Source organism: Thunnus maccoyii, chromosome 20 (assembly GCF_910596095.1).
Source record: "Thunnus maccoyii chromosome 20, fThuMac1.1, whole genome shotgun sequence".
Taxonomy (NCBI): Eukaryota; Metazoa; Chordata; class Actinopteri; order Scombriformes; family Scombridae; genus Thunnus; species Thunnus maccoyii.
In genome coordinates this window covers 8686110-8700154 of record NC_056552.1, presented here as the reverse complement: position 1 = coordinate 8700154, position 14045 = coordinate 8686110, and the positions used below count along the sequence as shown (strand labels likewise).

The 14045-nt window shown below is 40.1% G+C and overlaps 1 protein-coding gene across 1 annotated transcript in view; it reads right to left on the bottom strand.

Annotated features, from left to right (window-relative positions):
* The window catches only part of ttyh2 (tweety family member 2), a 60648-nt gene that overhangs the window by 39879 nt on the left and 6724 nt on the right, over positions 1-14045 (bottom strand). Inside the window, exon 2 of the mRNA XM_042398288.1 lies at positions 3792-3964. Within this exon, the coding sequence (XP_042254222.1) occupies positions 3792-3964 (173 nt within the window). The remainder of the gene's footprint in view (positions 1-3791; positions 3965-14045) is intronic.

Here is a 14045-nt window from a genome sequence, read left to right as displayed (position 1 = left end):
GATGTTTCCTCCCACTTCATTCATCTCACAATATTAAATCTTACAACTTATCAAATTGCACCACGGAAGCTCTTTAAATCTACTCCAGACCAAAACAGTGCACTCTAATGGGATTACTATTGAGCACTATTTGAGAGAAAAAAAATTTAAACAACCAACATATGAAGACATTACATATTTTATAGCACTGACAGTATTTTTTTTTTTTTACAGTATATTACATTACAAAGCATAAGCTATGACACAGAAGATCAGACAGGATATGATCTTGTTTGGAGGGTAGAAATCTTGCAGAAGGGTCGACATCATCAAAAATTTGAGACTTTATTTACTTCTGTTAGGTGTATGCAAAGTTTTTAAAAATCCTACAGAGAGCTTGTCTCTTAAATCGGAATGTGCTGGAGAAATAGTCTGAAGAAGGTACTGAAAGAGTTTTGTTGATCTGAGAACAACAAGACCTGGTGAATAATCCGTTAGAAGACTGCTCTCCCAAGAAAAAAAAACGAAAGCATCAATGGTTTCAGCAAATGCCCCCAAAACAACACTTGCTTACGCTCAAGCGTCAAAGCCCTCTAGCGGCCGAAGGAATTTAGAGGAAGTAGAGTGACGTTGTTGTAGAGGCACAAAGTCCGCAGAGGGAGGAGGAGGCCGGGGGCAGGATGGATGGTGGGTCAACAAAACGAGGGACTTTAATATGGGAATGTCAACAATGGTTTCTTTCAACCATGACCACAGTTATTCCCTAACTATTGCCAAGTGGTTATTACTGTAACCATGACGACGGAAGTCCCCTAACCTTAACAAAGTAGTCATTTTAACCCAAACCACAATGTTTTCCTAAACTTAACCGAGTAGCTTTTGTGCCTAAACCTATAACCAAACTTTAACCACAAGAGTTTAAAATGAGAAGACTGTGTGTGTCGTTCTGGAGGGCATGGACCAACTATATATTTTTCAAATTTGGAGGACTCCTCTGCTAGTCGCTGCTTGCATTTTTAACGCTTCTAATTTTGGTTTTGCAACATACATTTTTAACGTGTGGAGGTCTGCCACTTTTTAAGTCATTCTACGTTTTTTAAAAACTTCACATGAATAATTTAATACCACGTAATGAAGACTGGTTGACTGGATGGGAACAGAGGCCATTTTCAACACTTGACAGAGAGAATTCACTGAATAAATGTGTGTGACATCAAGCTAAGTGTTGTATGGTTTGTGCTTTAGTGCTGTTTTTCCCAAGTAGTGACTCAAAGGTATTTTGACATACAAAATATTCGCCATCATGCTTTTAGCGGCCAGAATTTAGATTTGAATTAATGAAACTGGGAAATTAAATATTTTTTAAGAATTGTTGAATGAGGCGTTTTTGTGAAAAGCATTTATTTTCTTTCTTTTTTTCACTTACGCTCCAGGAAATTACTTCCAGTAGACGTGGACAGTGGCTCAAAAATATGACAGAGTAGAAAGCCGATGTAATTAATTAGTGATTCAAACCTACAGTGGTTCCAGGAGTTTATCCACTGCCATGAAACCCCTGTGTATTTCCATTTAACAGTGAACTTTGTCTTTTAACAAAAAAAAGACATACAAAAATGCTCGAGGCTCGACTAATTTAATATTACCCACTGGCTGTTAAACATGACTGTCACATGGTTGAGAGAAGCATCCACTCATCTGGCACCAGATTCAATTAGCTACTTTGTGGGAAGAGCACATCTCATTGACTGACTTAATAGGTTCTATCTGGTGATGTAAGTGCTGACTATGCTGCATCACTGCCTGCGTTTAGGTAACGTTATTACAGATTGTGAAATGAACTTTGCCCCTATAGTTTGAGAGCTGTAAAGGTTCATGTTTGTCAGCGGCAAGCGTTGCTTTGCAAGTTCGACACAGCAGCAATGAATGAGCTGGTGTTAACAGAATAATAAGCTGGAATAATTAACTGCTCCAGGTTGTCTACGTACCAGCTATAGGCCACAATACTGATGTCATTAATCTTTATCGCAGCTACACATAATGTCATTTCACATCAGGAAAGTTTTCAGCTCGACATATGATGAAATTCAGCCGCCTGCAGCCAAAACAAAACACATTCACTGGACCGCTCCTCAGATGTAAAATCTGAGGGGAAACACTGGGTCAGATATTATCTTAGAAACAAAGAAACATCTCTCCTGCTCTCAAATAAACCTCACACTAATCATTTAAGTGTTTCTGGAACAAGGTCGATTTCTTCATGCATAAAATGTGATAATTAAGATTTAAATTCATTATACATTATTATTGTCCTGTTGCGTGACGGTGAAACAAGCTGTGGACTAATGAGGCTAATGAAAAATATTATTAGTAACCTGTAACCCGCTCTCCATTATTTGGGTTGTATTATCCTGCCAGTTATGTAAACAGGAGGTTTTTATAGATGCAAAATAAATAGGCTGCACTTCATGCACTTAACAGTCTCCTAGTTCAGGCAAGAATTAAAATGTTATTTACAATTGCTGGAAGAGTTTAAAAACCCATTATTTTTCCTAATATTTCAATCATATCCCTATCAAGAATGTATAGTTACCTTCTACATTAAATCAAATATTTTAAAATATTCAAATAGCAACTCATGATGTTTCTCTGCCTTATTTTCTCTTTATGATATCTGTTAGTCTGCACCTACAGTAACATAGAATACTTAAGGCTACTAAACAGAGAAATTATTGCATTTTTTGTTATATTAGTTGTTTGATTTATACAGTAGTCTATCCTCCTACATGTTATTTGTTTTGCATTTTATTTTGCAGACTCAGTCGGTGCATCCTATCCAGAGAGAGGTTCAAGGTTTTAAGGTGAAGAGACTTGTTTGTGAGTTGGCTGTTAGAGGCAGTAATGCACCCGTTTCACTAAACTCTGCATTGTCAGCAGAATATTTATAATACACCCACATCAGGAAGGGTTTTTCGATAATGATGGTATACTACTTGAGAGTCAGAACACAAAGGGGATATTTTGTTTACACCACTGTGAACTCGGAGCTGATGAGTTATCAGCTGATTGTGCCAATACGCCCTAAAACCACAGGTCATAGCTTCCTAAGGAGCTGTTTTGAAAAACACATGTCGAGACTGAGAAGACCACTCTCTGAACGAATATCAAAAACTTTCACTCTTTTGGTTCATTTTTGTGTGTGCGTTTTTAAACTAGATATCATACAAAAATGAGGCAAAGGTAAGATGGTATCAGAGAGATTTCATCCACATAAACCACATCAATGTCTCACAGATGGAAAAGAGACTTAGCAGAAACAGATCAAAGACTGATTTCATCAAAAGGAAGGAAATAAAGAAGGCTGGATATGCCAGTGTGAACCCGAACCACTCACACTTGCAGAACTGCAAATGGGAGCTTGGGTATTTCAAAAGAGAGGTGGACTGACAGGCATGTACACCAGAGAGAGAGAGTCCCTGAATGTCTTGAGAATACAAATGGGAAAATGGAGACAGGCAGACAAACAAGAGACTAGCAAACATAATAGACAGGCGGACAAACACATACAGTGTGGACAAATATTCAGAGAGTCTCTGGATGATGAGTTATGGATCTCCTGTGAAAATAGGTTATGTGCAAAGACAGAATGAGAGTCTGTGCAGTGAAAACCACTCACAGATTCCCGTTAGGAATACAGAATGACCAATAAAGAAAATGGGAAAACACACAGAATCACATACATCAACTGTGTCTGTGGGTGTGCACTATCATCAGCAATTAGACATAACAGCTTGTCAGCGTCTTGATTTTCTCACCATGTGATGAGGCCGGCAGCAACGGCAGACCAGGTTACACAGCAAGAGTTTGGCTTCTTGCTCTCCTCCTCCTCGTCTTTGCGGCAGCAGCACAGGCAGCTCAGGTAGATGGCAAGACATAGCAGGTTGAGGCCGAGCCCTGCAGCCGCCACACAGCCCAGGAATATGAGAGACTACAGAGGGAGAGAAGGGGGGAGGGGGGGGGGGGGGGGGGGGGGGGGTGACATGATGCATTTGAATCAGAGACATAAAGTGGTATAAGATCTCGTGTTTTGCCTCGTGCAGTGTAAAACTATTTTGACCTAGAAAGTAGGGTCACTTATGAATAAGAATAGGGTAGCTCCCGGTCTGAAAAATGAAGCCAATGTGTAAGTGCCATAAACCTGCATTCTTTCCAAAAAGAAGTCTGAATGTAAGAAAATGACCCTACTTCTTACTTGATTTATTACACCAGTAAACAGTTTCCTAATGAGTTCATGGTCTCAAGTGCTAGTTTCAAGTGTTCTTAAATAGAGCATGATGTTCATTTTGATAAATTATGGTGGCATTTAGAGTAAAATAGACGATAAAGCAGGGTACGCTTTGGGGCATGGCTACCTTGTGATTGGCAAGTTGCTACCACAGTGACAATGTTGATTACGTAACGTGCACATGGTGTAACCCCAGATTCACAGAGTATAGGCATAGCTGCCACTCTTTTACAGTGTGTTTTCAGTGCATGAAAGTTAATTGTCTCTCTCTCCCCTCTAAGGAGTTGGCTGTTCAGTTTTTCCAGTAAATACATTTTGTTTGAATGGTTTTAAGCCTGTTTTTTGCTAGCAAAAATTAGCATCAGTATTATCACAGTTAAACACAGAATGTAAATGCACCGTGCTAACCAAGCTAGCAGCTAGCACTAGGGTCAGCTCCACCCTCTCGTCCAAATATGGTCACTTCTCAGTCAATACATCTTACAGCTGGTCGAGGAGTGAGCAATTTCTGAAACTCAGAGGGATGTCAAAGTATAAAGCAGCATAAATTTAAATAGTAAATACTGAAGACATTATTTGAGTAAATGTACTTGCAACCACTGCTTGAACTGAGGAATAAAGGACGAGAAAATGCAATAGCAGTTAAAAGTTAAAATAAGGAACACAGACATCCAAATCATCCATTGTTTGTTGTTTTGTGGTAGCACGCTGAGCTAGCATGAAAAGTTTTTCATGTTTTAGTGTTTTCTTTCTTTAGCAAAACATGTTAGGTCTGATAACCAACTGCATGCTAACTCCCCAGCAACAAATGGCAGGCAAAGTTAGTGACTAGTTGGTGAAGAAATATAACATTTAGCAGCTAAAAATCCCACGTTTTTATCTCAGGAATTGGTGAAGACTAAAAAGGAACTAAAAAGACAGCATAGTCAAGTGGCCAGGAAATTACTAACGTTAATGTTTCCCTGCTGGATGTGTGATGCTAAATAGCTGACAGGTGGTTTGCTAACAAGTTACCTATGTCAAGGGTCTGTGTTTGTCAGATTGTTGTGGACTTTGTTATCCTGTTACATGGGCTAATAATTTAACAACACTGACTCCCTTACTGTTAGCTCAAGTGTAAGCATTGAGCACTGAACCACATAGTTACCAGGGTTAAATGAATGACTTTTATGTTGTAATGATTGAACAGGTAATTTTACCAGTAGGCCATTTTCACAACTGTTCCTTTAATTAATTTGGCTGCCATTTAACTTTTCCCGCTGTATTAAATTTCCCAATGACAAGATTTCATCAAATAAATGCTGTCAAAAGCTTATCCTTTTCTCCTCTGCAAAATGTCTCTCTATTTATAGCATCATAATGCTGATGGCAATGACGTTCTGTGACTCCAAACACACCATTTCAAACTAAAGTTAACAGCTACTGTGTGGTAATAAAAGACACCAAAAAACTAATGAATATCTCTGCATCAGCCCCAGAAACAAGGCCAGCTGCATTCTGGGAGCCTGTTATCCTCATTCCCAGCGTCCCCTGCCTCCAGTTGGAGAGAGCAGACACCTCTTCATACATCTCTGAATCTACTTCTCTCCCTCTCATATTCCTCCTTTAGCCTCCATCCCACCTTCTGTGAAAGATGGAGTGTTGTGACAAAAATAGCAACAAGACTGTCCTAACAGCCTCAAATGAATTCTGCATCCATCTGTGAGCAGATGGGTTTATTCAAGCTCAGCACCCCCCCAAACCCCCCCACCCCCCACCCCCCCAACCATTGCTCCTTTCTAGTTTGTCTGAAATCTTTTTGGTGCTGAGCCATCTGTTCCCATGCTGTGATGTCATGTGTCCTGCAAGTTGAGTTGTGGGATTAAAATCCAAAAATGGGAGAATATGCAGGATTATGTCAACGATTGCTATAAAAGTCCCAGGTAAATTAAAAAATCCTCAAGAAACCTCAAAACAGCTGTTTACTTTACTCACTTTACTAATAAAAGACAAAAATACAACTATATATAGATATCGTCACTACATACTTTTTGTTTTGCACCAAGAATCTTCCATTTTATAATTTGCTCTCCTCCCCTAAAAACAATCTTTCTTTCTACTCTCCCCAGATCTATTTGTTGGGGTGCTGTGCCTCATCTTGTCCCATTTCACAGCTACATGCCTATCATGTAAAAGGCTACGCATCCGCTGACAAAAAAAGAAAGAAAATGCACAAGAAGTGTCAAGGGAGCGACGGGGCAATCAGAGAAACAGCAGAAGGTTGAGAGGTAGACGCTTCAGTCATTGACCCCTCAACTTTCTCATATTCTCCAGTGCCAGATAAAAAAGGTCTGGAAATTAGTGGAAATTTGGCACTGCGGTTTAAGAGATGGGATCGTAAATGCATTAATGGGTGTGTTCAGACAGATGGATGGATGTGTGCACCAAGGTGAGACAAAGAGAAGGAGAGAGAGAGAGAGAGAGAGAGAACTCCTCGTCTCATCTGAAGGCAGGGAGGGGTTTGGAGTCATGGGCGCCGATGTAAACTGGGTGTAATTGAGGTGAAAACAGTAATGAGATGGAGATGTGGGGCGCAGGTGGATAATATGAATATGGGGGATGGGTGGGAGACACCATAAGCAGTGACTGTTAGACAGAAGAGAAAGGGGTTGGAAACTCCTACTAAATGTGCAAACACTGGGCCACCCGGCCGCTTGAATCGTCATGGTAACGTGCAGGTTAGTTAGTGCCCTTGCGACGGGGAGGGAGGACGAGTGAAAAGGCAAATTATCACAGCCTATTGGAATTAAGCAGCATGTGACAGGCCTGCTTAAATTGCCATGCCTCTGTCTTGTGATTCTCCTGCAGCCAGGCAATACAGAGAAAGGAGGGAATTTGGCAGAAGGGGGAAAACCAGTGAGGAAAGTGGTTGACAGTAAAAGGCTTTACTGGGACTCTTTAGAGCGTCAAAGGAATAAACTTTGGTCTGTATGATCTTTTTGTGGCAGCTGTCATCATGTTTGGGCCTCTAAACTCCCTCAGAATCCATTGTGTAATTTAAAAATTGCATGGGCCTTATGAAGAAACTCATAAATGTATACTTTTTCAGGGAAACATTCATTCCAAGGCTGCTTTTAAAGCAGTTATGGACAACACTGTACACTTTCTTTCTCTCTACCTTCTCTTCTCAGTAGTAGGGCGCAAAAATAATGGCTTCTGAATAATGTAGCATCCATTCAGTGGAAGGACTCACACAGAGACTGTACGCACTCAAAGACACAAAGATGCACACACCACAACCCCATCCTGGAACCATCACTTTCCAAGTGCTCCAACCTTCCATTAGGTTTAAAAACACCATTTATCTTTTACCAACCAGTGTGTACACATTCGCTCTTTGGTAAAAATCAAATTGGCAGCTCTGACCACTTAACTGCTACCTAAATTAGGTCTGAGTAGTTTCCCATAAAAGCAGACTCAATATGTTAACACCCTCCTCCTTAGTTACTCATTTCTAACTCAAGAGGCCCACTCCAGTGTCTTCTCTGTTGTGTTTCCTCTCAATTGTCCCTATAGACGGGGGGTGGGGTGCGCAGGAGACTGCAGGCTATGACATAGGAAAAGAAAGGAAGGAAGATCTAGCTGAGCGGAAAGGCAACCCCCGAATTGGGAGGGAGTAGAGGGGGAGAAGATGAGAAAAAAGGGAAATGGAAAGACAGCATGACAGAGTGATGGAGAGAATACTGTAGGTAATGAAAACAGCGAGACAGCTGGGCGTGGATGAGAGAGAGTGAAGACAGAGGAAAGAGAAAAAGAGGGGTGGTAGAGGCATGAATGATAAAGTATGTGTTTGCACGTGCCTATGGCCATAATGGGAGTACAAAGACAAACATAAAGCTACCTCATCCCCATGGCTACATCAGACAGACTCTTCATTACTCATTCCACAGCCCAGTTTCTCTCCCATTACAAGCCCATTGTAAATGGTTTCACCCTGAGGCTGGAACATTGCATAATGCTACGATTTTCCCAAAATAGAGAGCAAACCTAGGAATCTGATTGTTGAGTGTACAAAAATGAACACACAAGTGTGTGACAAGACAAATCATCCATACTGTAAGCTCTGAACCAAAGGATGACTAATGGATTAATTTAGGGGTTGACACACCACTGAACTCAGCAAAGTTAACACTGTGATATCAAGAGAAATATTTTTATAGAGAGCCATCTATTACTCACAAATACTCTCATGTGGTCCCTGTATGAACTTCACAAAATGCAATGTTTTATTAACTAGATGAAATGAAATTAGGGCTTAAAAAATAATAAAAGTTACAATCCAAATGTGCTATAGTCAAAAGTGACAACTTCATTTGAGGTTTGAAGATGGAACTCAGTGAGTCATGTTTGGCAATTTTGCTTGATAATGACTTACAAGATTAACCATTTCTAAAAATCATTGATTTATTTTGACAAATTGATTAACCCTATCATTACTACACCCAATACAACAGCCCTGTAAGGTTTTTGTCCAGTTTATGTTTGTCCATTCATGAGTCAACACAATATTAGAAGTATCTATAAATATAATATATAAATATAAATATATATATATAAATATAATATGAGGATTTATTGCAGGGCTGTTTTATTAGATTAGATCTGTAATGATTAATTGATTCATTTATTGACCTAAAATTGAACAATTTTGATGATTGATAAATCATTTTTCAAGCAAAAATGGCAAACATTTGCTGGTGCCAACTTCTGAATGAGAGGATTCAATGCTTTTCTTTGCAATATATGATAGTAAACTGATTATCTTTGGGTTTTGGACTGTTGGTTGGACAAAACAAGCTACATGAATACATTTCATTGGCCTGTGGGAAATTATAATGGGCAGCTTTAAGCATACTAAAAATAGCAAGTAAGTGTATGTTTTGAACATACAAGAAAGAATGAAAAAATGCATTTGTTTACTATAGGAGGATAGAATAAACAGAATAAGAGGCATTCACACACACACACACACACACACACACACACACAAACACACACACACACACACACACACACACACACACACACGCAATCACACTTCTATAGGACCAGGGAGTGGCATAATGAGGCAGTAGGAGCCTGGAGCAGAAATGATCCAGAGGGCATTGGGTGAGTCATTTACACCCCCCCAAGTCCCATCAGAGGTATGATAAAAGCCAATGGGAGGATGACAACAAAGATGGGACAGTCAGATAAATGGCCAGTGATGCTGTAATGGGCCTATTACATAGCTTTCTGGAAAATATAACAAATACTCTAAAAGATAACATTTCAGACAACTGGCCACAACAGAATAGCTGTATTGGTTCTTAACATTCGGTGATTTGAAAAAGCACTGAAAAATAAACCCCTGAATGCTCTCGAGATTACTAGGAAAACAAAAATCAATACTGAGTAGAATCTGTGCAGCTCCAGAGCACATTCATGGTGCATCTTTCTCAAATGCAGGAAATGTGGTGGGAGGTATAATTCAGGGGTAATTTGTGAGAGTCCATATTAAAATTGTCAGTCACACAACTTTAACTTCATTTTGTCAGAGGGACTCTGAACAATGATTCCTTGCAGAAAATCTTCCCAAATGCTGTACATCTTAATGATGATGAGCAAGTTTCACCCAGAAAATCTGACATGAATCTTGATGAAACATCTTGATGAGCACTCCACCACTGGTGAAAACGGTGCTTTATTGGAGCAGAATGGAAATGCATGTAAAGAAGGCAGAAGAGATGGAGGATGTGCTGCACGTCAAGACGGATACAAACTCACAAAAGTCTAAGTGGTATATAGTTCGTGCCTTATGCCAAGCGCCCATTAAAAATCAATTTTTAATATACAAGTAGTGGCCATAATTAATACATAGAGATGGAAAGTACCTCCATCTGTTACATTGCATCTGCTAAGCAGGCCTAAGTCATCTAACACTGGAATTCCACAAGCTTGGAGCGGTGCTAAATGCACGCTAAGCGATATGAAGTGTCTTCCGCAAGCATGGCTGCTCCACAGCAGGTGGCAGACAGCTGTGCGTAGGTGGAGAAGGTCTCTAGGCACAGTGTGCATTAATGTACAATGTGTGTGTGTGTGTGTGGCCTGAATGGACAGTGACATTCCTTCAACTTGAGAGGGGTTAAACGGATGTCAAGTAAGTTAGAGGAAGAGGAAGACAAGGACGAAGAAGGAAATTCCACCTTAAAAGTCGAAGCCTAGCAGGAAGCAGGAGCCTGATCTTGCTGTTGTACAACAGATAGATTTTACTCTTGTACTTACTTTTTAACTATTGCAATTTTCTCCCCTTTTACTTTTAAGGGTATTTCAGCAATTTAGTACTACACGTCCATAAAGTTGGGGGACTCATAAGAACCAGGTTTTATGATGTCCTTAAGAGACTTTAAGTCCCAGCTATTATTATGAGTCAAGCTCCAAAAATGCTAAATGTTAAAAGTTCAAACCCCTAACCCCTAGTTTATAAGACATTGTGTATGACATCATCAGGATTATTTTCTCAACTTAGCAAAGCTCCCCCAGAGCCTAGAAGACATTATAAAAATGTTTTCACAGGCTCCGCAGACTAAAACCAAGAGAAATCTAGAAACCTTACTGAGTAGGAGTCACAAATAATTTCTTTCTTTTATACATTTACCACACTGCACATTATAATACAGCACTTTATGTAATGATTTTGTACCACCATGAATCAGTGAATAAGGGCTGCCAAGTGCCTCGAGAAATGCAGGCCAGAATGGCATCACCGCGAGGCAAAAGCCCCCCTCACCACAGATCAATGGAGCTGTTCGACTCGCTGTCTTCCTCCATGCTGCCGCCTGCTCCTCTCTTGACACTTGGTTGAATTCCCCCAGGGTCCAGGGGTCTTTCCGGCACAGTGCACTCGGCTGGGCCTGCCCATGTTCACAGCTGGGACGCCATTAAGTCCCAGTAAAGCGACCCATGGGTTATGGATGAGAGGAAGGGGAATAGGGAGTAAGAAGGGGCTTCATTGCTAAAGGATCCTTCATATCTATTATGCTGCACTGCTTTGTTTCCCCTCAACACTTTGCCAGGACAAACCGGAGGTCTCTGGAGCTTTGTGAGGTGTAGTCTTTGCTAATTTCACAAGATTTTCTTTTCTTTTTTTTTTGGAAAAGAGGAATGTTTGGCTTATTCCTGTTGTTTCACGGATCTCTTTCTAGTAACTGCTTCTCTGTGCAGGCCTGCTTACCAGGACTTCTTTGGAGTGCAGTGAAGCGTATTATCTCCCTATTCCCTTGACACCCTCTGTGAACCCAAAGCTCAAACCCTACCCTCAGGGGAGTCAAGGGTCATGATTTTGATGCTAGACCCCCACAACAAAGGAAACTCAACCCCGCCTCCATGGAAGAGCAGACTTTCATTGTTGTTTCTGCTGGAGGGGAGGTTGGCTGCGTGAATCTGCTTGCCCCAGTTCATGCAGCTTTGGCAAGTGGGTACAGGCATTTGATCTGACCTGCTGAAAAAAAGTCTTATTTTGCTATTAATCATAAAAATTATGATACCAAGGAAATCCAGAGACATATCAAACAATCATTAATCCTCAGCACCATGCTGTCATATCCTGTTTATGTGTTGTTAGATCAGCAGGAGGGATGTTCATATTGCCTTATCGGTACAGACCTCAACAATACCATCTAGCCAATCAGGTGATGCTAATAACTGGCTTCATGCACTACAGAGACAGATTGGGGTTAATGACCTTCTGGAGAGCCAGAGGGGGCATTATGAGTGAATGTTTCTGTATGAATGCATGGCACAAAGGAGGAGTAAGGAGTTGGTTGCATAGGAAAAGGGGAGATCATTGCTACTACAGAGGCTGGGCTGAGATGAATCACTATTATAACAATAAGGATATGCAATCTTTCATATAAACTGGGAGCGGCTGAGGTGGGACAAGCAGCACGGGAATCAAGAACGACAGATTTAAGATTGATTTTTTTTTTGAGGAGGCGACAATAGGAGTTGGTAAATTTCCAATGCAATCAGAATGGTAGTGATAGTTCAACAGATAATGGATTTCAACCCTCGGCATGCATAATTTTCCATTTTCTATCACACAAACTAGACACAGCTAATGCAAAAGCACAGCATATGCAGTCAGTTGTAAAATCAGCTGTGATCAGTAAAACTGAACGACCTGTAACAGCGAGTGCTCGGACGTGACAATGCAATCAAATAGTTAGGTAGAAAATTAACAAATGAAAAAGAGTATAATTATACTTAAATTGGTGCAGATCAATCAAAGTTAAGTTAATCACTTGGGGACATTATCCTTTTCTGATCTTATCTTCATGATTTCACATAAATCCTCAGTCTTCCACACGTGAGCAGCTCTGACACGAGGGGAAATGTTAAATATATTAAAATATTAAAATTAAAATATTAAATTGACATAGAGAGGTCTAACATCAATGAACAAAAAGGCGAAGGTGAAGGGAATGCTGATGCGAAAAAAAAGAAGAAACAGGGAAAACAAAGACAACAGAAGAAAAAAAAAAAGCAAAAACAGAAAGGTCTGGAGGAGGAGACTGTTTGGATGCGCTCGGGTGGAACATTTGTTCCCTGGGAATCTCTGTATGAAAAGCCACTGAAGCAGAAAGATCGAGTGTGTTAAGAGTGTGTGTGTGTGTGTTTGCTCCTGTAATTGAATAGTATGTCTGTGGCTTGTTCATTTATCCCGTATCATTCCAGGCCGCAGTAATAGCAAGATAAAGTGCTTTCAGTGGGACCATGTCTGAGCTGAACATTAAAGTGATCAGTGGTGATAAGTGAAAAGTGGATGCTGTGTTGTCAAGGACAAATGGTGCTGGGACAGACGAATCTTCTATAATTATGTATAGAAAGTGTGAGATAACCTCCAGTAGACATCCATGTTCTTTATGATGATAAAATGAATTTATTTTTGCATTAATCTCTGAAATTACTGTCAGTTCTGTAAATCAGGGTTAACTGAAGTTGGAACAAGCACAAGGACGGACATGATAAATTTCCTTACTTGAAATACAAAAGACTTTTTTCCATTGTTTCTAATCTTCAGCACATAAGGCATACTTAATGACAGTATATCCTATGGCTGGGTTTAAATAGTCGATTTTCCGATTTAAATCGTTCTTCATTTAAATTGTCCGATATCGATTCATAAAATCTGAGATCTATCTTTTAATATATGTCTTTTCCCGTGGATTTTAAATCCAAAATGAATCCAGACATCTGCCTTTAGGCTTGGCGGTACCTTCACTGGAGCAGCTCCAGCGCCATGTTCAATGAGATCTGGCTGTGCACGATATCTCATACGAGATTTCGTTGTGCGAGATCTCGTGGCCTGATCTCGTTGAACATGCTGTTCCGCTGAAGGCATGTTTTCCTGAGGTATAAGTGATGTTTACATTACAGCAGGTATGTTTCTAGCCACCTTATTTACACCGGCTGCCTGGTGTTGTTTATAAAATGTACTAAAGAAAGCAATTATCTGGTCACTCAATACTCACTGACTGTAGAGTCTGTAGAGTGGCACTATATTGTGTTGACTGCTGTAGTGAGTTCATGTTAAATAGAAAGTACATTAATGTAACTGCTTTGGGGTCAATTCTTAATGTGAACATTAATGTTTTAATAATGCATCAGATAGAGGGTTCCTTGTACAGTTTACAGCATTAATTCTCTGAGAATATCTCATATCCAAGCAAAATTGGTATTGTAACTGAACCCCTGACCGAATCGA